The sequence below is a fragment of the Pogona vitticeps genome, chromosome 11 (genome assembly GCF_051106095.1).
Source record: "Pogona vitticeps strain Pit_001003342236 chromosome 11, PviZW2.1, whole genome shotgun sequence".
Taxonomy (NCBI): Eukaryota; Metazoa; Chordata; class Lepidosauria; order Squamata; family Agamidae; genus Pogona; species Pogona vitticeps.
Window position 1 is genome coordinate 3,138,453 of NC_135793.1, and position 25,396 is coordinate 3,163,848.

General features: G+C 43.5%; 1 protein-coding gene across 1 annotated transcript in view; it reads right to left on the bottom strand.

Moving 5' to 3' along the window:
* Nucleotides 1-25,396, bottom strand: part of LOC110074353 (ALG13 UDP-N-acetylglucosaminyltransferase subunit) — a 50,519-nt gene that overhangs the window by 3,816 nt on the left and 21,307 nt on the right. Inside the window, exons 10-26 of the mRNA XM_078380819.1 lie at nt 24,833-24,914; nt 24,105-24,285; nt 23,470-23,545; nt 21,940-22,045; nt 21,321-21,385; nt 20,353-20,450; nt 19,499-19,605; nt 12,967-13,201; nt 11,807-11,920; nt 11,555-11,711; nt 10,900-11,035; nt 10,107-10,142; nt 9,933-9,988; nt 8,414-8,485; nt 7,734-7,899; nt 4,617-4,742; nt 1,091-1,131 (exon numbers count right to left, since the gene is read on the bottom strand). Coding sequence (XP_078236945.1) covers nt 1,091-1,131; nt 4,617-4,742; nt 7,734-7,899; nt 8,414-8,485; nt 9,933-9,988; nt 10,107-10,142; nt 10,900-11,035; nt 11,555-11,711; nt 11,807-11,920; nt 12,967-13,201; nt 19,499-19,605; nt 20,353-20,450; nt 21,321-21,385; nt 21,940-22,045; nt 23,470-23,545; nt 24,105-24,285; nt 24,833-24,914 — 1,854 coding nt within the window. The remainder of the gene's footprint in view (nt 1-1,090; nt 1,132-4,616; nt 4,743-7,733; nt 7,900-8,413; nt 8,486-9,932; nt 9,989-10,106; nt 10,143-10,899; nt 11,036-11,554; nt 11,712-11,806; nt 11,921-12,966; nt 13,202-19,498; nt 19,606-20,352; nt 20,451-21,320; nt 21,386-21,939; nt 22,046-23,469; nt 23,546-24,104; nt 24,286-24,832; nt 24,915-25,396) is intronic.

Genomic DNA, 25,396 nt, shown 5'->3' on the forward strand with positions numbered 1-25,396 from the left:
ACGTCACTTAGTGTTTTTCCCCCACAACTGTTCTGTAAAATGACTGGAAATGGACGGTGGGATCATGGTATCCTCGGGGGATCAGTTCCAACCAACCCCCTCCAGCAGATGGCAAAACACAGAAACTACAATATGCTATCCATCCATCCAACATAGTCTCTGGTTCCCCCTAGTGTCTAGTTCTGATAATACACCTTGGAAAGGTGCATTTCTGGGGGGTGTCATTTAATACTTTCAGGCAGCAGATAACTGAAACCGCGGATACAGTGGTCCTACCGTAGTCCATTCCGGTAAAGCATAGAAACATACTGCAGCTAAGCAGTCATTGCATCCCATGTGCTTTTCAGAGGGGAAAACATGAAACTGCACAGAGACCAATGCCCGCCTCAGTCTTTCTTTTAAGTATGCAGTGCCCCAGCCACGCAGCCTTCCATCATCACATCCCTTTTTCTGAACATGGAAGGCAAGCAATCTGACGCAGGGGCTCCCGCCCTTTCCAGGAGCTCTATGGCGGGAGAAAGGGAATTCTAGGAAATGAGATTTCCAGGTCCTGTGGCGAGCCTCCACAGAGAGCAGATTCGGGGGGGGGGGAACCCCACCCTCTTATGCCTAGAGGGCAAGGGAACCAGAAAAGAGGAACACCACCAACATGCTCTCCTCCCCATATATTTCTGGAGATCCACTGGGGTACAATGGACCCAAGCCACCTGGGTTCAAATCCTCACTTAGCCCATGGAAACATACTGGGGATCTGTGTGGCAAACGGTAAAGCATTCCTTGAATATCTTGTGTATTTTGAGAAACCTACTAGTAAAAGTGGAAAGAGGCTTGACAAGGGATCACCCCAACAGCCGTGTGGTTATTTAATACACAGGCTTAAGGGACAACGAGATAGGATTCCAGCCACAGAACCATGTTCTCCGTCAAACATCTGGAAAGCTGAGGGGATGATGAAGAGAAGCGCTACCCCTCCCAGAATATTTTAAATTTGCGGAAATTTCCATCCTGTTGTATGGAGACGCACCGCTCCTCCTCACTGCCTCCCCACCCCTGAAAAGGCAAATTTAGCAGTCTTCCGAGAAGCACTTACCTGCAAACCCAGGTTAAAGTAATACTGCAAGATCTTTGGGTCTGAAAAGGAAAAGGCATAGTGAGTTAATTTTTCTCTCCAAGTAGTACAATAGCTTTACCATTGTATATTTGCACTGAATCATCAGAATGCAAAAATATCAGGGTCAGGCTGTACCAGATGCCAGCTTCCTGCTGACATTTGCTTTCTCTGGCTTGAGGTTCTTTCAGCTTCACAAAGGGCTAATTAGCTCCCTTTCATTAGGTGACAGGTCATAATGATGACCTCTGTTTGCAAGTCAATTGCACAATCGCAACAGCTTTGAAAGACTATGTCTTTGGAGAGGTGATGTTTTATCACCTTCTAACTGTGAAGCTGATGCCGTCCATTTTGCTTAACCATTCAACCAATTCCTATGAAAGCGACTGACAATGACCTTCTCAAGGACCCGCTAAAGTGTCTACATGCCTGCTAAAATTATATTTGTCTACTCACCATAATCTACAAGTGAACTGAATGAAAAGGTAATTTAAAAAGGCTCATTTAATTTGATTCAAATCTCTCCCTTCTACCGCTGAAGTCCGGGAGAGGAAGCGGATGGCTTTGTAGCTTAATCCCCTGCGCCTTTGAACAAAAGATGGTGTCCAGAAGTTCAGGAGAAGATTTTTTAGAAGCCTGTAAAATGATGTAACACCAGATAAAGTGGGAGAAAACAGCTGCCCAGGAGCAGGAAAACAGACCATACCCATAGGCGCAAACTTGAAAGAAAATGGGTATTAGAAGCTAGGCTACCTAAGGTGGCTTCACGTGGCTGGACACTACCCTTGGCCAGAGAGTCCTGAAGTCCAGGAGCATTGCCTAGTGGGAGAGGAGCCCCTAGTGCGAGACCACACAGCACCCACTGTGTAGGGCATGGTGCGTTTGTCTCCGTTATGCTTCTGTGCCTACAGCTCCACCCCCACTACCCCTCTGGCCTACATTGCCAGAAAAGGGGGGGCACAAAACTGGTCAGCCGAAAAGAGGAAGGGGTGTTGAGCAGGATTGGGGGAAAGGACTGCAGACAGAAGCCACTTTCTCTCCCCCCCCCCTTCTCCAACATGCATGATTGACAAAGAACGGAGAGGATGAATTGGGGGGGGACCCTTAACGTCAAGCCATTCATGTTGATTTCTTTTGTTTTCGCTAGCAAGTGTAAGCAGATTTATTCCAACTGGCTTTAGGGGGAACAGACCTCGTTCTTCCAGACAAGAGATGCCAGAAATGATTTCCTACTCAAATTTAAGACTGAGTTATTAAGGAACAGACCCCCGAAGAAGCAAAACGTTACTGAAAAATCTTATTGGACAACTTAGAAGAAAAAAAAACACCAAACACTTTCCTTATTCAACACAGGAAAATATGCATCAATACCACAACCGATGTGACTGTGTGTGTGTGTATGTGTGTGTCTATAAGTGTGGTCAATTAAGCTACTGTTGCGCAACGCAGAAATTGACTAGCGATGATGGGTTTAGGGTTGCTAGGTGACTCAGGAAATAAATGGAGCTTGTTTCAATCCCGGTGGAATACTGACTGTAACTATATCGTAGTATCTTTTGTACGATGTTTGGAAACAATAGAAAAAGTGGAACATTCTCAGTGATAAAAGGAAGGCTTAAATTCATTTGACTGTTTGCTTGTGCCAAACGCTCTCTTTCTGGTTTTTCCAAGAGAAAAAAAAATATCCGATGGATATACTGCAAGATCGGAGCTGGGCTAGCGTTACTTCTCAAGGGTACTGGCCTGTAAAAACTACCAGCCCGGAGGGTGCAGTACCTTGCAGAAATAGTCCATAACCAGCAGGAGGAAGCCATGAACGCTTTTAAACTTCTCTCGTGCCGAAGGGATACGAATCGTGGAATGAATGAACCAATGCATGTGGCCTTGGTAAGAAATCCACACAGACATGGCTGGATGCGCTCGCTGTGGATGTGCTCCCTGACACTGAGGGGGTGAGAACTTCCAGAGAACGTGCTGCCAGCTGAGTTTCCTCGGTGTGTAAAGGAGTGTTTTGGGAGGCGGATGATGTATAATATCCACTGTGTTTACAAATATTCAAGCAGCAAAAAGTAGACCCCCCAAAAAACACACAACACCACCAGGAACCCCTGTGGCAGGCAGAGGTTTTAATTCTTGCTATACCCACATTATGGGAACAGAGAGGTATATTCTCTCTCTCTCTCTCTCTCTCTCTCTCTCTCTCTCTCTCTCTCTCTGTGTGTGTTCTTTACTCTCTGTACAAACCACAGCTCCAGACACTGACTCCCCAAATCAAAGGTCCATCTCCAGATTTACAGGGAAGGCGGTGGCTGCTCCCTGTCTCCTCCCCCAGGAGAAACACTAAGGAAGACATTCCCAGGGATCAGCAGATCAATCTATTCCACCATCCATGGCAATTTCTCATCTACTCACCCATGTGTCCTATTTCCTCCTTGATCTGCACTTTAAAAAGCTGCACAGGATTTGCTACCTACTTTAAAGACAGAGTTTGAAAACATATCTTTCCATCTGTCCGTCGTGGCATTTGGTTTATTGCTATTTGGGTTTTCATTTTTTTTACTCTTCATTGTATGTTCAATACAAGTTTTAGGTGTTGTAAACTACCCAGAATAGTGCTTTTGCACTAATGATGTGTGTGTGTGTGTGTCTGACTGACTGAATAAATAAATAAATAAATAAATAAATAAATAAATAAATAAATAAATAAATAAATAAATAAATAAATAAATAAATAAATAATCAATCAATCTTCCAAGCTGAGAAACTGAACTGTAGAATCTGGTGAATGGCAGAGTTGTTATCTACAAATTAAGGAAATAAATTGTTCCCTGCCAAAGTACAGTAATCCTAACTCTCAGAGCCAGTGCCAGCTCTACCTGTTACTCTGTGTAGCCCTATACCTGCCTGTGTATTCTGTACAGTGGTGCCCCGCATAGCGACGTTAATCCGTTCCAGATTAATTGTCGCTATGTTGAAATATCGCTAAACGGAATGGAAAAACCCATAGGAACGCATTAAACTTCATTTAATGCGTTCCTATGGGGCCCAAACTCACGGTTCAGCGAAGATCCTCCATAGCACCGCCATTTTCGCACCCTCGGTAAGCGAGGAAACCGCGCAAAAATGGTTGCAGTGGCCATTTTGAGCACCCGGTGGCCATTTTGGAACCGCTGATCAGCTGTTTAAAAAACATCGCAATGCGAAGATCGCTAAGCGAAATGCTTACCAATCATTGCAATGCTATGTTTTGCCCATTAAAACATCGCAATGCGATGACATTAGCGATCTAAAAAAAATAGATCGCTATGCAGATTCGTTGTTAAACGGTGCGCTCATTATGCGAGGCATCACTGTACTTTGCAATGGTCTGAGGAAATGACACAGGTAAACAGAACATGAACTCAACTGTTTGTAGCAGAATTCACCAAAAGAGCAAACTCCACCACCACCACCACCTGTCCATGTCTGGCCCCCAATTCTGGCGGCAGAGAGCAGAATTATTTCTTACCCCTCGGGAGATCGCCACCGCTAGGATCGCAAGAGTACGGAGGAGTGAGGCTTCCGTTCTCCACCACATCACTGACCGGCGCAACCGGGGGTGACGGGTATGGATAGGGCACTGAAGGAATCACAACTATTAAGAAAAACAGGAGAGAAAGGGGGAAAGACATATCAATCAGATTACAAAGAAACAACATCCAGAAAACAGACCTCAATGAAGCCTCCCTGTAATGAGAGGCTGCCTGAAGAGGGCTTTTTAAGAGGGTGGTCCCTGCTTTGATTGTATTTTTGGATGTTGCTTTTGTTTACTGTCTTTTAATGTGGTCTTCGTTTGGTCCTTTTTCAGTATTTGTATACTTATCGTTTTTCCCTTTATAGATTGTCTTTTAATGCTGCAAGATGCTTTGGGTCCTTCTGAAGGAGAAAGGTGGGGTAAAAATATTTTTTTTGGGGGGGGAATAAAAATAAATAAAACATTTGTTTCTTTAGCTTTGGGTGGAAATCTTTTACTGGCCATACAAGAGACAGCTTTCTAGGCTTCTCCCACAGACCACTTAGCCACCCCTTTGGCCGAACAAAGCCCTGATCCTGCCCCATACTCTGCCTCCTCTGGAGACCATGTTGTCAGTTACAAATAACTGTCAGCATGGTCCTCAAATAACTATCTGGTGGAGAAAGCGAGCATGACTAGAAGCAGGGGTTCCCAAACCTTACCCAGATGTTCTTAGACTGCAACTCTCAGAAATCCAACCAGCACAGCGAGGGGGAGAAGGCTTCTGGGAATTTGCGTCCAGGAACATCTGGGGTAAGAAAGCTATCCTGGCTTGAGAAGGTAGGTGAACCTATGTTGTTCTTCCACCGATCATCGGTTCAATTTGGGGGCCATTTCAGTGGGCAAAGCAGATCAGCTTCCTCTACACCCTTCCCACAAGTCACTTGTGGTGTTGAGAAGACCTGTTTCTAGCGCGGTGAGAAAGCCTGATATTTAAGCTAGCAGCACTCAGCAAGGTAGTGCTAAAACTACAGCTGTTAGGAAAGATTCACTACCCTTGAAGCTTGCACTAAGCTAAAAATAGACCCTTTTAATGCTTTAGGAAATCCATTCAGAGAAAGGATCCCAAACATAGTTCCAGAAGTGCCCCCCCCCTCCGCCAGAGCTGGCTCCCCTTGGGACAGGCAGGATGCTGGCAGTGATTTAGAAACCCCTCGTACTCTGACAACAGGAAGTGCTAACTGGGTCCCCAAAAGAAGCCAATTAAGCCATTCACTTATCATCAATTGGTAACAGACAAGAGGAAACACGATTACGAAGCCTAGCTGGCCCTTTACCTGCTTATTTCCACCCATCCACTGAGGTTTGTCGGATGCATTAATGTCGTTAATGCCAGCTTTAATGTTCGCACAGCCTCTTTCATTTCTTCTGCCTATTTTTATGAGTAAAACACTTTCAAAAACCTTTGGGGACTGATGCAATGTGGCAGAGACTATTTGTACTGAACGATGCCATGTATACTTCTTTAGTCATTAAATACATAGAACCGTCTCCTCCTTTGTTTTAAAATCAGCTCCTTGATGTCAACGGGCAGCAGGGAAAGCTCTGGAAATAACATTTTTCTTCCCTGACAGGTTCGGAGGAAGGGAAAACTGTTAAAATTTTGATTCTTACAGTTACCCAGGTCTTCTCTTTCGCCTTTTTACGAACAGATCCATATTAACATTTAAATACAACTGTGCATTATATTGCTTCAAATATACACTTCAAAAAAAAAAATGGCAAGCAGGCATTCGAGCAAAACCAAGGTTCACAAAAGGGGAGCAAAAGGGGCTCCTAAACCCCTCTTAAGTCAACTTCTTTAGCCTTTTAGGATGCTCTGCAATTTCCCCACACACACACACACACAACTATATACACTTTTCTGTACTTTCTTCCCTAGCAGACACTTTTTTTGTATGAATATTTTCTTTTGGGGATTTATTTCAAAAATCTAAAAAGCATGACTTCTGAGAGATAACCGCATTCCAGTTTGCATGTTAAGTAATGCAAATCTTGCTAAGTTCTTCCTAAAAGATGAACTAAATAGAGAGTTTCCTTAACCTTGAACCCCCCAGTTGCCTTTCTCTGGAGGAGCCTTCAGGCTTCTGAGGAGCCTGTTTTTCGGGGGATGAGAAGGACGTGCAGGCGGGATCTAAAACGGTCAAGACGGAGCTTCCTGGCCTGCGAAGCTTCTAAAGGCCGGCTCCCTTCAACCCAATAAAATAAAGACCGAGCCCTTTGGGGGATGGAGGCAAGAGAGAGAAGGTGGGTGGCAGGATCAGAGACTCCTCTTGAGAAGGTGGTTAATTCCATCTATTTAAGCAAACATGTTAGAAACACCTGGCGCTTGCTGTGGGTAAATGTGTGTCTATGTACCTCGCTTTTACACTTTAACTACACAAGCAGGAATGTCTATGTATGGATGCGTGCCTGTACTTTTTTACTTCTGAAGAAACATATTAGACTTTATATATGCGTAGCTGGCTGGATAGCTCAGCGAGTTTGGTCTCTGACTGTGAACCCAGAGGCTGGGAGTTCGATTCCCCCTCGGTGCCTCCTGGGAGAAAGAGCCATCCTGGGTAGCCTTGGGCCAGCTGCACAGTCTCAAGGCTGCCCCTAAAGGAAGGGATGGGTAAAGCACTTCTGAGTATCCTCTACCTGGATAACCCTGACATACTCAACTCTTTAAACTAGTATTTATGCATACACAAATATATTTAGGGAGGGGTGTATGCTTATACTCTACCACAAAGGAAACATATTTAATTGTTAATCTTGTAAAATTACGACACTATGTTTTATATCATATTGTCTTTATGTAAAACTGTCTATATTTTAAATTATTTTTATCTCGTATGTTGTGAGCCACTCAGAGTAGACTATGTCTAGATGGGCGGCATATAAATGCAATAAATAAATAGATAATAAAACACAATTAAAGAAAGCGACCTTTACATGTGTGTGCAGGAATGTGGAGCCTCTCATTTCCAATGAAACTTACTGGACACACTCAGCTGCTGTTGTGCGTTTATGTGCTATGCATGCCCAGGGGTGTGTGTTTCAAATCTAAATAAAAACCCGGTACTCCACCTGGCCTTCCCACGGAGGGCGACACTAAAATGGGCTGCACCGTATTCTGGGGCGCAGAGGTGGCGACACTGGCTTGAGGAACGGCTGCTGAGCCGGAGGAGAAGACCATCGCTGGAGTGGTACTGACGCAGGAGGAGGAAGAAATAACGGCAGAGTTCACCATCACCTGGAAAAAGAGCAGCCATAAAAAGAGAGAGAGAGGCCACTTGCTGTGCGAGGTGGGTGTGTTTTGCATATTATTATTATTTTTTTGCAAAAGCTACAGTGTCCACAATATAGGGCAGTGCAAAGGCCAAGGTCTCGGTATGGACATTTCTCTGGCATAATGAATACAAGCTTGCATTTATAATAGCCTAACGACTGGAACGAGTCTTGAGCTTCACCTCATTTCTGAATGTTTTAAGAATTCTTCTAGGGGGGAAAATGCCTCACTTTTTTTAAAAAAAAATTCTCTTGTGTGTTGTTTTCATTTGAAATCAGTGGCTCCCAAACTGGGGTCACCCAGATGTTCTTGGACTTTAACTCCCGGAAATCCTGGCGCGCACAGCTAGTAATGAAGGCTGCCGGGAGTTGGAATGGAAGAACATCAGGGGGGACCCAAGGTTGGGAAGCCCTGTTTTAGATAAAGGAAGGAAGATTATTTGGCAGCTAGTAACAGTCAAGTTCTACACAGAAATTACCTTCTGAGAGTAACTGTACGAAGCAACTCCTTCTTGAGAAGACAGAGAACCGGATCCTCCATCCTGCAGAGACTAGACAGAATAATTAAGGAATGAAAAATATTGTCATCTATTAAACCACTCTCATTTCAGAAGAAAAAATGTATCTGCTGATAAATATATTACCAGGGACCAATTTTCAGTAATTAAAAACATCCTGTGACCCTTCCATAGCATTTCCAATCCCTGTGTTATCCCTTTCATACCGCGGAAGCCACGGAATGGAAGGAGGAAGTCTTTAATTGCTGAAAGAACAAGGAAAAGGCTGTGCAGTCCCCAACATTACAAAAATTTAAGAGTGGGTGATAACAAAAATTGCTGCTGCCAAGCTGATGGGTAATTAAAGACCTCTGCTCTCGGGTAATGAAAAGTGGTTAGTCTGGAAAGCCACAGGACAAAAGGAGGGAGTTTTTAATCACCAAATATCACTCTCTGCCACTGATGTCTTTAGTTCATAGGCATAAGTTATAAAACAGGAATTTGGCCATTGGAATATATTAATGAAAGATGCAGATTGTAAAAAAAAAGTCTGACAGTTGAGACAATATTAAATACACACACCGCAAGACAGCATGCAAAGTCTTACTCTCCTGAGTCTTCGCTTGGCTAAATTCTGAATCCTCTCCTTTGCAGACTCACACGGCAAGCACGATCAGCAATATTGCTTTGGCTCATGATTTTGTATTCCAGTTTGCATAAGCTCCCATATAATGACTGGGCTATTCAAACACTTGACTGACACTTGAAAGTTATTATCCAGCAGGGCTGGTTGTTATGGCGACATTAGGCATCTGTCACATAGTTCAGAAAGGGTGGAATTGGGTGTCGATGGTTTGGGTCACTGTGTGGTCCGGGGGCTTTGTCTCTCCATCTTGACTACAGCAGCCATCAGTCAATTTCCAGCTTCGAAGCCACAGAGCACCAGCGCCAGGTCATAATCACAACAAGAACGGAGCTTTGATATAACGCATTAGCACTGACGCCTTCATGTTAAAACTGCTAATTTTGCATTAAACAGGTGGACAGACAAACCAACGCAAGCCAATCTAAAAACAATATTCTGATACAACTTTTTAACATGCTATCTTTGCAAGAGGAGATGCCTCCATTTGCTGGGAGTCTTGTTTAATGCAAAGCTAACCTTTTTAACGTCTTGCATGTTAACGTTGGTCTGGGGTTTCCAGTTTATGATGATGGCAACATCCACCCAGTTCTAGCTCTGTGGTTCCCAACCTTGGGTCCCTCGACGTTCTTGGACTGCAACTCCCAGAAATGCGGGCCAGCACAGTGAGTGGTGGTGAAGGCTTCTGGGAGTTTTAATCCAAGAACCACCCAAGGTTATCCTTAGATGAAACCTAGCCAGATACAGAGAACGCCATGCAAACAGGACATGCTATACTGGAGTCTAAAAGCTGCTTCTGTGCTCCAGTGTTAAGATCCTAGCACTGCTTTGGAAAAGGTTAATTTTCACAAATCTTACTAAGTTTGCAGTAGACTCGGTAGTACTAAACACTCCTGGAGCCTCACAGTCTGGATCTGGAAAATACGAGGAAACGTAACATTGAAACAGGGCGGCGCCTGAATGCATTTTTACATGCACAAAGTTTAAGCTATTCTAAAACCCTTCCGTGGCAAATGTCACTATTCTACTCACCTGAAGGAGTATATAAATAATCCTCATGATACTCTCCTAGGGAAGCAGAGCAGAGGAACATTGCATCCATTATAAATACAAATAAAGATGAAAAATGCTTAGGGGGGAAAACATTTCCAAAACCTTTGAAACTTACTGGCTGAAATCTTCTGGCTTAGGGCACAGAAAGTCACAAACCGAGTAGGCCCACTGAAGCAATGGGACTTACACAGAGAGGTTCGTTCACTCAATCCCCACTGATTCAAGGGGCCTGTCTTCTAGGTTTAGAGGATTTTGTCCTAAACGGTAGGAAATGAGCCCAGAAACACACGTAGAAATAGGCACCGCCAACTCCCCACCTGCTTTGGGCCACAACGAAGGGCACACAGATCAGAAACAGGCGTTCCCGGGCCCTTCTGGAGACACGTCGCCTTGATCCTTGCCTAGATTCAACAGTGCATTTAAAGTTCCCCATTCATGAAATTCAACGAGCAAAGCCAGTTTATACACCAAACAGGACAGGCTGGACAGAAGGCAATCTGCAGGGGTGGGCATTATATTTTTTATTCCTCCCACCTTTTCCCAGGTGGGAGGAATAAAATCCCAATCAGCTTCTTAAGGAAGCCTTAGTGAAGGGAAGGAAGAGACAAGACTTTAAAAAGGGGGAAATTGGCATATTCCTGTTTTAAAAGACACCACAAGAAACAGACACATCTTCTTTCTCTCTCCCCACAAGCCTTCCGATTCCCTACCATCTTCTAGTCCAAAGACACCAATTTAAAGCACCTCACATGACCGGCCCTTCAGCTCTTACCGTTATCGCTCGGCTCATCCACTTCCTCCTCCGAGGAATTCAAGCCCTGCTTGTTGGGTGGGATGGGACTTGGGCCGTTGGTTGCTACCCAAAATCCTGCTGGAGCAGAAACTATGGGAGCCGGGTTGCCTTGATTCTGGAGCGCAAGAATATTCCATTAGAACTCTAAATAGTGTACGTGACTATCGTCTCTCTCATACTCATCTCAAGTCAGCACTGCCCATTACGCTAGAAACCATTACTCTGAGCATTCTCAAAACTTTCCGTCTGTCTGTCCAGAGGATGGAAACAGGCTGCAATCCTGTTTCGGCAGCCATTGTGTAAGGTTACACCTGCAGAATGGTGTTGGACCTTATAACCCAAGCAGCTGGCGTCATTCAATCAACTGAACTGCTCACCATCACAGCTACATACTCAGTTGTGCAATCACAGTGGGATAGTTGTGCAACATGCTTCCTGCCCTCTCCCATTAATACTGTTACTCAACTGTAACTGCTTTCAACTAAGAGCCTTGTGACATTTCAAGGCAAAGGAAAAGCTCTAACTGGCATACAAGTCTTCTAGCCTGCCGCTCGCTTTGCCAGATCATGCCGACTGCCTCCAGGGGACTATTCTGCCATTTTTCTTTTTGCCTGCCTTCCGATCAGCTACTCACAGGTAAAGGAGGGAAACTGGTGTCATCCCCTTCTTCTATTTCGTAGAAGGTGATCGTTTCTTCCAAACCTTGGGGGTCCTCCCCAGCCTCGGGCGAAAAGCCGTACTGGCACTCTTTATTGATACACTGCATCTGCCTCCGACTACGGCTGTACGAACTGTTGGGAAGACGGAAAGAGGCTCTTTCAATCCAACAGAATAAGCAGCCCCGATTCCTTGCTCGATTTCATGGAGACCCTTTCCAGCTACTTACCGCGATCTGTATGAGAAATTGTCGTAGCTCTGATAGCATCTTTTCCCCGTGGTTGGATAAAACGCGATTTCAGACCCAACTAGGTTGTTCCGGTTCAGAAACCGGCCAGATCCTCTGAGTTACAAAGGACAAAAAAAAGTGAAGTGATTCAGATGTCTCAAAAAAAGGAAAGTCACCGGGTCACTTTCATGTAACTTTCCATACTAGCACCACCATAAAGCTAGCTGAGTCTCGGTTTTGCGTGTTCCCTCATCACTCACTAGAAGACCAAAAGTAAATAAGAAACTCCTGTTTCTTATTACTTTCAAATGTCTTCCATCTGGTCATTTTCGTTAGTTCAGTTATGGAGGGTGGAGAGCATCAGCCAAGATTTAAGGAAGAGGACCCCTACGATTTTAAAAGCATGCGAAACTAAACCCTAGCATCCAAACCGAGCTAGAAAAATGTCTCTTCCCCTGACACATCTCAGATGCCTCCTACCACTGACTTGCTAGTTTTTTCATTTGAGGAAGAGGGTCTTTGAAAAGATGCAAGCAAGCTTATTTTTGGTGATCAAGTGGGCAGGTTCTGAAACCCTCCCAAGGGATTCAGATTACAATGAGATTATAACGAAACCTTAGAAAATACTTCCTGATGTCAAGGGTTATCTGACAGTGGAACTGAGGCTTTTAAATAGAAAGCAAATGACTACTCAGCTGTGATGGTTTAGTTTTGGACTGCTGCCCTGGGTGAATGGGGCTGGACTAGATGACCGCGGAGGTCCCTTCCAAGTCTACACTTCTTTTACTACTCTTTGAACAACAGGTTATACTATAGGAAAATCAAAGTTTCACTGAGTTTGGCCTCCCACTCGCCACTGTCTCATATAAGATCAATCTAGCCTTGCCCAGTTCTGCTATTACCCTTTGAGAATGTGTGGGATAATGCTATACAAAACAAGTGTCTCAATTTCCACAGTTTATGACAATTACCCCAAGAACAGCCTTTTTCATTAGCCTCAAAGTTCTTGCTACCTCAACCCTGCCACCCGGAGCAAGGCAGGGAAATTTATAGCATTAAATTATCTGGTGATAAAAAAAATACATCACCAACAGTGGACTTCTTTTTTTAAAAAAAAATAAAAGAACGAAATATATTCAATACGCCGCAAGGATGCTTACCTGGACATCCCATAACCCCTTCCAAGCCGCTGAGAGTTCTGGGGATGGTAATGTTCGTAAGGGCTTAGGTGCCCTCCGTTTTGAGAACAGTGAACTGGAGAGGATCGATCTGATGAAACGCCATGCTGTAGACGAGGAGGAAGCACCGGGTGGCCTCTGCTATACGCCACTGTCATGTAAACCTCCTTTCCTCTTACCTTTTTAAAGAGCTTCTTCCGTGACTTTATGTCCATATCTGGAAACACAAGACATAAGTGGGGGAAAGCCACTGAAGCGGGCAAACATGGAAGCAGAACTCAACAGGTCCCGTTCTAGCGCCATGTTTTGGGCTTCTTCTCTTGGCTCAGCTGCACGTTAAATAGTGAATGTTCAAAAAGGAAAGCCAGACTTAACAGAAAACAGAAGCTCTGGAGAAAATTGGTAGATGAGTAAGACTAGAGCACTCCAGTTCTGGTGAGATGGGTTTCTAAAAATAGTAAGTATCAGGGGTTGGAGAGGTGGGGAATAAATGGCCAAACTTGCCTTGGGATGCGTAACCAAAAAGGTCATCTAGCAATCCAAAATGAAGCTATTAGAAACATCAAGGGGAGGGTTGATTTAAGTACTGTTCTCTGAGGAATCCACCTAGATGGATTTATAAATGAATCACTCACTTCATGCATCCCTCAAGATCAATACGAACTGGGTCTTCCAAAGTCCTCCTTCCAGAACGATGCGGAATACAAACATGTTATGCTCTACTGCTACAACACTGATTGCCAAAGACACAATTTCCTGGAAGACCACAAACCAAGAGCAGCAAGCAGTGTCTTGCTGAGTTCTGGCTTATTGCAGTGCCTGAAGTCACTTCTGCAATCTATCCGCAGCCACAAACCATGATTGAAAGCCGTTGTTTCCAATGGCTCGCGAAGTTTAGCTTGTTTAAACCATGGCTTGTTGTTACCTCTGAAACCAAAAGCATGTGTCATATCTGGCTTGCTTTTGCCCAGCTGCCTGTGTGGAACCAGGAAGTGACAGAAGAATGGGAGGAAAATGAACCAGAAAAAGGGGGAAATCAAACTATGGTTTGTTTCGTCTTGTGCAGGGCAACTCATAGTTTACAGCAACAAACCATGGCTTAAATGTGACATGCAAACACAGTCATGGCGTCACTTTATCCACACCTCCTTTATAAATTGGCAACCTGAAGGCCAGATGGACCTTCTCAAGAGCTTCTCTCTGCTGACATTTACACCAGAGTAAAACAAAGAAATGACTGAACAGTCATTGCCTCTCTTTTACCAGGGTGGAGCAAGCATGTAGATAGTTTTGCTCTGCTTTATTTGTGCTCATTCCCATTTGTAAGTCCCTCTGAAGCATGACTATCTTCAATCAGAACTCAAGAAATATGAGCTGAAGGATTTTAATATGGCACTATACTGTATTATGGCACTGTAAAATGGATTTTATTTTACAACTTTCACTTGAATTTGACAGATTGATGATTACTTTTTATATGTTTTTTAAAAAAAACAGCTGAAGTGGATTAACTAAAGCAAAATCAAGAGAAGAGAGGCTGTTCAGATGAAACACATAAAAGAGTATCTTAAAAAAAGAAGTAATAACCAGCTACAGGCCCATGAGGTTTATATGGGAAGACAAGGGGCTCAAACCCCTCCATTCCACCTCATTTTTGGCCAATTCATTCCATGTCCTTCTTCCAAAGTCCACGTCCATCTGGACACAACAGATGCCTCTGCCACTCCAGGCACAACAAAGATCCTCTTCCTGCTGCCTGAACAAAATATGGCTCTAAAAGTCTCAGGCGAGCAATCTAGACTGCCTTGGTGTCCAACATGTGTCAGCCTCATGCAACAGATCGGCTTTGTAGTCTGGAACATCTGGAGGACTTTGGGATGACTATCTGTGTGCTAAGGCAGTGGTTCCCAACCTTGGGTACTCTTAAGACAAACTGCAGTCCAGTTTCTAGGGCTACAACTCCCAGAACTCCTGGCCAACACAGCTAGCGGTGAAGGCTTCTGGGAGTTCTAGTCCAACAACATCTGGGGACCCAAGGCTGGGAACCACTGTGCTAGGGCTTAAGGTGACCTTCCAAGAAAGAGATGATTTACCTCTCCCTTCCCCACACCCAACTCCTGTCATTTCAGAAGGGGAAACACCACAAACCCAGCACACAAACTAAGATGACTCAGGTTCACATCTCCCCAGAACCCATTTAAAAATATTCTTTTTCTGTTCCGGGAAGGCTCTGGGAACAAGTAGCTCTTGTCTTAAAGACTCTGCAGCCCAACCCAGCTCTTTTTAAACCTCAAGAAGCAAAGCCAAAAGCAGATGTCCATTCGCTTAGAATGTTTTTCCCCCCTCTTCTCTTCCACTTTTTAGAAAGTGTCAGTGGAGAGACCCATAACCAGGATGACAATTCTAGGCTTCCTAGACCCCAAAAGCTGCCCAGCCCTGCTACAGAACTCTGTTTAATGAAATTTCAAAAACCTCCTTTCCAAAAGAAACATTGGACGTAAACACAAATTGCCTTCTGGCTCTTTTGCACAGAAAGCCTGATCATTCTTTAAAAGATGTGTTGTTTGCGCGTTTTCTTGTTATTAACTTTTCAGACATTTTGCTAGAGGCTCTGAGATTTCATCCAACTTCTTTTTTAGAATTCTACTCCGCTGACAGAATTTGAAAAAACAACAACAACCCAGTGTGATGTAAAGGGCCGTTTAACACATCTGCTCTGTGTAAAGAACAGCTGCACCTTATTTCTCACTGTATTTTTTTAAATGGGAGTTTCTTAACAAGCTTGATATGCATGCCGCCTTAAGCATCTCCCTCAAACCCTACATATTTTATGCCAGAAGGCGAAGCTCTGTATTGATGACTGTGAGAGAGAAAATCAGCACAAAATGCTCCCAGAAATTGTTAGCTGATTAACAATAACAGATGTGCAGCCAAAGGTTGGGAGTTTGATTCCCCCATGGGGCCTCCTTTACAGGGTCCCCTCCAGCTCTGTAGTTCTACGATTATTCTTATTATATTAGTCCAGCTTGTTTAAGAAATTGAAGGTAATATTCACTTCGGAGCATCCATTCACCTGAACTCAAAACCAAAGTAACTTACTGGTTATTGACTCTAGTAAGTTTTGGTCTTGGCAAGAGGGAAAATTAATAGCAGCAACATTATGTCTAAGAACCAAACACTGTGGCAAATTCTATGGTGCTGAATTTAGACGCCTCGTTTAAATCAGTTGTCTTGAACATTCAACACACTTTGTAAAAAACCTATTTCCATGTTATTAAGCAGATTTACAAGTACACAATCAATTGTCCGCTTCTTTTAAAAAATTATCTCCCAGCGTACAACAAATACTCTAAGTGGCAAATATGCAAAGTATTAAAAACATCAGACATATAATGAATCAAGGCAGAATCAGCCAAGCATTAAACACAGGGATGAAAAGCAAATAAATCCATATTCACCGTTGCCTACAAAACATTTCGTTGAATGTGTTTATTTTTATTAACGTTGTCAAATCCTTCTCTAAATATCCATGGCAAAAATCAGCTGCACGAGAAAAGTTCAAAAACCTTAGCAAATATTAATTGTAGGAAAGGTATATTTAAAAGGCATCTGTATCGGGCCACTAAAGCTAGTTCTGTACAGAAGATGTGGCAACTTAACGCTGCAGAAAATAAACGTCCATGTAAGCAATGCAATTATTTCGGTCATATTGACAACTTAATGCTTTGTGCGACTTAATTACGCTAAAAATAAATCAGCAATAATGGCTGGAATCCAGATGCTTACCGTGGTGAGTCATACTACAGTGGGTCCACCGAAGCAATGTGGGTTCAGTGACTCAACTCCTCCACAGATTTCACCGATTCAAATGAATCTAACTCGAGAAGGTCCATTTGAATCAATGGAAATTACAGAGGAGCTGACTCATCAAATCACACACACATATACACCCCGATTCAATGGGCCCACTCTTGTGCAACAGACTACACTTGGAGACAGGATTTCAGACCAGTACTGTACGAACCAGCCCCGTCAGACATCCCTACTCAAAGCACAGTTTGCATTAATGGGAAAGAAACATTCTTGAAACATCTGCAAGAATTCCTAAGTGCCGACTAATGATTCAGTGGGTTCACATCAACTGGGAATAGCCATTCAATTCAAGCTCCAGTGAATTCTATGGGATGCTCTCTGTTTTATCCTGTTACGAACAGAACTGGTAGCTTTAAATGGTTTTAATAAATTAGTATCTTCTCTCCTAATATTTTTTTTAACATCAGTTTCAGGACATATTGGTAATTTGTTTTATGGTTTACTATGAAGGCTGTCCACTCCAAATGAGTCCTTCTAGTGTTAATTGATTAAACATACAGGTGTGGTTCACATAAAATGAGTTATATATTCTGAAAAAAACAAAACACCTGTTTTTAAGTGAAGCACACGTTGTGTGTTTTCCAGCGAGTGCCCGACACATAGTCTCTCTCTTGCTTTATCACAAAGGAAGGAACATTTCTAGAGATGGGCACAAACTGCCGTTTCGTTTTTTCAGCCGAACAGGCTTTTGGTGCTTCCTGCCCCGCCTCCTCCAGGAGTTGCTACTGAGTGGGTGCCTGCTGGAGGAGGCAGGGCTAGGATTAGCACCAAAAACCTATTCGGCCAATAAACGTACCGGCACAAAACCACTGGTTTATGCTCATCCCTAAATGTCTCATTCATGCAGATGATTCCTAACTTCTGTATTTATACTTTATTAATATAAATGGGTGTGCCCTGTGCTTCTAGTGTTTACACACACTCAAAAGAGCCAACGGCAGTCACAAACCAAAAACAAAACACCTCTGAATCACAATAAAGAACTAAAACATTGCATAAATCGAAGATGCTAATGCCTGCCTGATGAGGGAGATCTCCACCATATAGCAAAATGCAGTTCGATCCGTGTCAGTTCCTGCTCTTCTGATTATTTCTCACATGGGCATTTTGGGTACTCTCAGCCAATTTGAGTACTCTCGGCCAATTCTCTTTGAAAGCTATTCCAAAGCAAGAGAATTTCAGAGAATTCTCATGGGCGACGTTTGGGTTTCTTGAACTTATCATACTGAGAGGTATCTGAGAAGTGTATGTGCATACCTTCTCTTCCATAATCATCTCAGTGGCCGCCGGAAGACACCTTCTCCCACAAATACCCCCTCACACTTTCCACATTTCAAATCCCCCAGGAGATATCAGAAAATCACTGTTGCCACTGTGATTTTTTTTTTCCAGATCAGGAAACAGGAACTGCCAGAGACGATGCCAAGAGACAAAGCAAGGGGTAAAGCAAACGCAGGACACTTTGTGGACAAAGTGACCGCCTAGGACACAGGACACTTGGGGCTGAAACTCTCTCAGCTACGGAAGCTCTCTGGGAGTGTGGAACTAGAAAAACCACTCCTTAAATACCTCTGTTCCCTTGCAGGTCCTATGAGGATCAGCGTAGGTCGGTTCCAACTTCATGGCACATAACACACAAACACACTTAACAACCAAATGGAGCCGCCTGCAATGTTACAGTCAAGCTCAAAGCTCAGCCATCTCCCAGGTGCATGAATTAAAAAATAAACAGATCTTTATCATCCACTACCTGACTCACTGGGGGCCGGCCACCTTTCCAGTCCACTGGCTGAATAACCCCCAATGACCATTCTTTGTCCTTGTGTGGAAGGCACAGCCAGGGCGTGGAATTGTTTCATTCCCAGTTTCAGGGTCCCCAAATGCAGCTTTTATTTCTCTTTATTTGTTGGAATGCCCAACAACCAATCCATGTTTAAGGATTAGGGGATATAAAACCATTTTAAAAAAACATCAAAGGAATCTCCTGCAAAACCATTGTAAAAGGTAGCTTCTGGTTGATCCCATTCACCTGCTTACTTCCTCCCAAGGAATCTGATGGCACATCCACGTATTATAAACCATAGCTTGTTCTAAGGTTTGTTGCTTAAGCCGTGAACGGCACAGGAGATGACCAAACAACAAGAGTTTGCTTTTATTTGTAGTTTATTTCTCTCCTACACTGTTAGCACTTATTCCAGAGTCAGCTAAAGAAAACAAGTTAGTGACAAACCACAGTTACTGGTCTGGACATTACAACAAGCCTGAATTTGAAGGCAAAGAATATTCCAGAGGTTGAGATTGTGGTTTGTAGTTGGTTAACAAACCACGGTTTGTTTACAAAGTCAGAACAAACTAGGCTTCTACAGACCAAACCATGGTTTGTCATGATGTGAACATACTTGTGCTTTAAACTGAGCTAACTTCTATGTTTTTCTCAAAGCGATTCTGTTTTTGTTTTTTTTTAATCATGCTACAGCAGGGAAGAAACAACACTTACTCGGACACAAACTTTGATATTTTTAGGGCCCTACAGCAAATCTGCCCTGCAACTTAAACCAGGTAGCAAACATTTCTTTCTCTCTGTCTCCCAAGACTGCTACAATCCTTATTTCCACCTTTCTGCCCTCCAACATATACTCACCTGCTATCTTTTGATAGTTTCCACCTTTTCGAGTAGAAATTACACTCCATGCAGGAACTGGTGTCACTTGGGTCACAGGCTTCAGATTCACCAGCGGGACGACATGCCTACACACATCGCAACTAGTGTTAGCATCGCAGGGGGAAAAAACCTAACTCCAATATGCCACACACAACAGGTTACTGGCAAAAGCAACTCAAAAGACTTAGAATGGGAGCAGAAAGATACTAACGGTAAGAACACAAATTGAGTTGTTATTGATATTGGAAGCTGAATTAGCTGCAAGCATGCTTAAGGGTGCTCGGGCAAGATAGGTAGTAGACTTCATTACGTTAAATGGCCCCCAAAGGAACCCCTTCATTATGTACAAGTCAATAGTAGAGACAGGACCATCACAAACAAACCGCCAACAGACGAATCATTGCAGGACTAGTCATTAAAGCCTCTGCATGGACTGACCATTACCATTAAGGTCATTAGGTTGCCCTACCAGAGAGGGTCCTTCTACTTTTTGGGGGGGAGGCTGATTGTAGCAATTCCCTGACAAAGCAGGGTGGACAAAAATCAATGTTTTTTTTTTTGATCAATTTAAATCACCAATTAATTTTTTTAAAATCAATTGTTTGATTTAAATTATCAAAAATATCCAATTTCAAAAATTTAAATCAACTTGATTTAAATCAAATCCACCTTGTGACCCAAGTGGTTCTGATCACACCCTTAAGATGTATAGCATATGGGGTCAATGGTGGTACTTCTCTATGGGTCACTTCAGCTGGGGGAGCCCAGTGGTCGAACAGAATCGCAACATCCAGGGATGGAGACGAGATCAAAAAGGAAAAAGGCGCACATACTTTTCTGCCAGCTCTTCAATGAAGACGGTCACCATGTTATCCTGCCCCACATCTTGTATGTGAGCATTGTAGTATTTACTCCCAGTCTCGAGGCGGACCTGGGAAAATAATAGCTACGGTAAGCCCCTCAAGGCACCGAGGGGGAAAGTCAAAACTTAAAAATTAGCTCTCCAAACTAATGACACTGCTGAAAACCTGAAATAAGCCCTTTTCAATTTATGAATCAACTATTTGGTTGCTCAAGTGACATGGAACTCATGCCAGAAGGGACCCCAGGGATTCGTGTCCTGCTGGCATCGATGGGCCATCTCCACTACTTCCACCGGTACAACAAAGACTGGGCAGAGCTAGGCTTGCAGAGCACGATGGTCTTCTATCAACTGGATTCGGCCCTCCAACTTAGCTCTAATTCACTTTTTTAAAAAAAAGGGGGGGGGAGAAGATGGTCATCTGAGGTCTGGGGTTGGGCGGGCAGGTGTTAAGTCCCAGGACTCTGATAGACACTCACTCTCTCAACACTGGAGTGGGATCGGGACAAAGACAGTCCTAGTTTTGGCATCAGAACATAGGGAGAATTAAAAATTGAGCAACCCAAGGTCAAGAACAGGACAGAGGTTGGCAATTCCAGCTTTAAAAGCATGTCCCCTCTCCTCCACCCCACCTCACCCTGGTTCTGTTTATACTTCAAACCAAACCTTTGAAGAAAAGTTATTTCCACTAATGCTTCCACGCTAAACAACTCTCCGTTCTGCCATTCCAGTAGAGCCTCAAGTCGATCATATAATAACAATATCAGCAATGATCTTAGAGCTGGCAGGTCTCTTCTGGATCGTCAAGTCCGGCTCCTGTCAAGGAGGCACTTCTGGGGAATCGAACTCCCAACCTCGGGCTCTGCAGCCAGAGCCCTAAACCACTGAGCTATCCGGCAAAAGGTGCACTGAACAAACTGTTCAGCGAGGAGGACTAACCTGGCATTTGTCTCCCAGGTAGTACTGTCTTCCAGCAAAGACCAGGTAATCCATTTTTTGAAGCTCTGAAAAGTGAGATCAAAAAAACATAATCTAAGCTAAGTACTCACTTCCTACACTGACTCTGTATCACTTTACTTGGAAGGAAAATTGCTCTTTTTACTTCTCAGACCTTGATGCTGAAGTTTGTTGCACCACCAGAAGGATGATACACTTTTCCAACGGCTGATGCGAGGTTAATGCAACCAGCAAGACTATTATAGACAAGGCACATTAACTTTTATCTGTTTTTAAATATTTATTCATATACATCCAGATGTTGTGCATTTCTTGTGCTGACTGTAACCCACAAAGCTTCCTCTGTATGCTTAAAACCATGCTAAGACATCACAAGAAGGCAGAGTTGTCCGGAAGAGACAATAAGGCCAGGAAAGGTTGAAAACAGCAGGAAAAGAGGAAGACCAAATGAGAGATGGACGGATTCCCCCAAGGAAGCCACTGGCTTGAGTTTGAGGGACAGGACATTTTGGAGATGGCTCATTTTATACGGCTGCCATAGATCAGAAGTGACTTGACAGCCCAGAATAAGAACAGCAGCACACAAAGGAGCTCTAGGTACCTTTTCTGCTATCCAGCCAAACATCAAACTCAATGTTTCGATAGATATCTGGGTCCAGAGCTTTCAGAACTTTGTAAGGAAAGGGCATCTTCGGATTATCTGCAGGCTGCAGAAGTAAAAAGGAGCAAATTAGACAGAGAACCGGTTGTGACTTGGCTTTTTTCCCTTCTACGAGTGGCGGTCACAAAACTACCCTGCTAGTTTATCCTCCTTGCACCTCCTTGGAGTCCCAATGGCAGGAGCAACAGCCGTTGTCTACTGGGCCCCAAGTATGGAACGCAGGAGATCAAGGGAAAGTGTTCTGTAACAAGGCATCATTTTAAAAAAAACATTAACAACTGGGAATTCATTTTTGGGATTTAATTGGCCTACCCCAGAGGACTGGAGTGAAGCCAAATTATTTTAGGACAGAAGCCATCTCTCTCTCTCTCTCTCTCTCTCTCTTTTTTGGTTGCTGTTTTCAGGGACTCGAAGAGGCTTGTTGGTGGGTGACAAAAGAAAGAAATCTTCAGCTCGTAGGCACTCTGATTAATGCCATCAAACAAGGAAACCATCTCCCGCAAGGAGTACCAGAAATGCACATTCTGCATCCGTTCTTTGCAGACTTTTTGATTTTTTATGTGATTTTTTCCCCCAATGAGAAAAATGCACAGTGAACTTTGTCCCTTTTCCCGTGCCTTTCACAAATCTATGCATAGAACAGAAACCCTCTCTTTTCTTTAATGGATTGCACCAGTAATCCAGGAGTGTATGGAGGTTCAACCATAAACCACAAGTTGTTACATCTTCAGTGCGAGGCATGATCAACTGGGAAAATCCCCCTTTTTAAAAAAAAAACTTAAATGGAATCAATCTAACTGATCCCTAATTGTGAGGCCCCCAGAACGCTGTCGTCAGAAAATATATAATTTAGATGAGCAAAGTCCCTGTATGCCACAGACAGAAAGCACAAGTGGATGAAAGAAAGAAAAGGAAACGTAGAACACAATCTTGATTTCCCTTGTCTGTTTAAAGCTTGGCTTTGTATGGAATCATTCCAATAAAAATATGATCACAAGAGTGAGTGAATCAACAAATTTATTTTCCCCTTCTCTCCAAATCTGAAGACCCTTCGTGAGAAACGCTAAAATCCGTATTTGATGCACTTTAGGGTTTTAAATCTTGAGTTCCATCTTGGTGGTCTTTGGCAACAAAAGATGTTTAAAGGCGGGGCTGCGGTAAAGAAAAGGTTAAGAACCACTGCTGTATACCCATGGTTGCTTAGTACAGTCTTCCCTCGCACCAATTTGTTTTCGAACGCGGCACCGTTTTCCTGGGGTTTACATGTGGTCGTCCTGCAACCACCAACACCATTTCAAAAGCAGAATTCAGAATGGGAAAAGCATAAACAGTTTTTAACCCCAGAAGAGAAGAACCACCATGGAAGGGGGAAAGGGTGAAGAGTTGAGGTTTTAAAAACGGATCTTGCACACTCCAGGGAAGAGATACTTTGCAACGTAAGATGCCCATGGCGCATCAGGGTGTCCAAACCTTGGCCTCCTCGGTGCCCTGTCTGTACTTTTCCTCTGGCTGGTGGGCTGAGTCATAGCCTTCCCAATCTTCCATCCTAAACAATTAAACACACAGAGGATTGAAAATGTCACTACCGCTCAACCAGCGCTGAAAAACAAGCATATTAAGGGTTCTGCAAGTCTTAAAAAGCACCCTGGTGCCATCGTGTGGTTGATGTTTATCAAACACTCTTCGTCGGAATCGTTGCTCATATTGGTCTGATTTTCTGAACGCTTATTCTCAAAATCACAACCGCAAAGTCCCGACGTTTCACACTCCCGGCACTAAACATGGGGAAGAGTTAAACAAAAACTAAACATAAATGGACCTCGATCTACACGCTCCTGCAGTGGGGGCCCCCAGGGGTTCATGGACGGCAGCTCCCAGAAATCGTGGTCAGCACAGCCAGTGATGAAGGCTGATGGGAATTGTAGTCCAAGAACCTCTGGGGACCCCAGGTGGGGAACCCCTGCCCTAAAGAGTACAGAAAAGTTTATAATGGCACGCTGACCCTAAAATGAAATCCAAAGTGCAAGAATCTAAAGATGACTTATTTAGAGAGCTGAGATTTTTTTTAAAAAAAAATCACGTTCAGTTTTTTAAAAAAGAGCTACCTCTTTTCTGGAGCATTTCTGGACGCTTTCTCAGGTAGGCAATCAAAGCCGGCATCCTCACTCCCCACAGAACCGCCGCTTCTGTTTTTCTTAGCCCCGCTTCGAAACATCTCCACAGCCGTCCTCAGTTCCTCTTCGTCCACGTTGAAGACGTTTTTGTACAGAACCTCATAGAGCAAAGCTGGGTGAACAAATCATAGGAGCTTTTAAAAGGGGTTTATTAAGCTGGCCCTTAAGGTCGAAACATAACGGCACTCTCAAAGCACACACGACCAACTTATTTGGTTGGCTGTATTTCCTTTTGGGTTTCCACCACCATAGAATCATGGAGTTGGAAGGGGCCTCTAAGGCCATCAAGTCCATCCCCTGCTCAAGGCAGGAATCTAAGTCCAAGCAGATCTGACAGATAGGTGTCCAATTTTCTCTTGATGGCCTCCACCATCAGAGCCCTCACCGCCTTCTGAGGTCATGGGTCCCATTGTCGTACTGCTCTAACAGTTAATAAGTTTTTCCTCATATTCAGCTGAGATCTGCCTTCCTGCAGCTTGAGCCCATTATGATGTGCCCTGCACTCTGGGATGACAGAGCAACAATCCTGTCCCTCCTCTGTAGGACTACCTTCCAAATATTTGAGAAGCGCTATCCTGTTTTTAGCCACGGAAATAATCAAACAACTATTTAAGATAAGGAAAGAGGTGGGGGGGAGTAAGAAGCGATATATTACTCACACTGGCAAATAGCAGCATTTGACTGAAACTGTTTGGTATACACGGAATCGTAATGACCATTACTCGAACAACATAGCAGGATCTGAAAGATAAAATTCATATTTTTTAAAAAAAAATGTTGAAAAGCTTCTATTTTTCAAGGCTTTCAAAAGTTACCTTTTGGGGCTGTTCACGCACATAATCCCCCCCCAGGCAGCATTTCTGAGCTCTGATGGTTTTGGCCCCGATCCAAAAAGCTACATACAAAAATAACTGTGACAAACCCAGACCTACTGGGATCTATCACACAGTTACTAAGCTGCCACCAACCATTCCCTATAATAAGTCACACAGACCAGGGATGGATTTTTAAACAATAAAAGAATAAGGTTTATTTTAAATACAAACAGGGTAAATAAAACAATCAGGTGAATAAAATAAAGTAACGTGGCTTATTCTCACACACACAAGCATACAGTTTGGTTCACCTAGAACCTTTAACTTAAAGCACAGACCCTGAACCCATCAGTTCTGGCTAACCCACAGACACCTGAACTTATCAGGTTGGTACTCTGACACACAGTA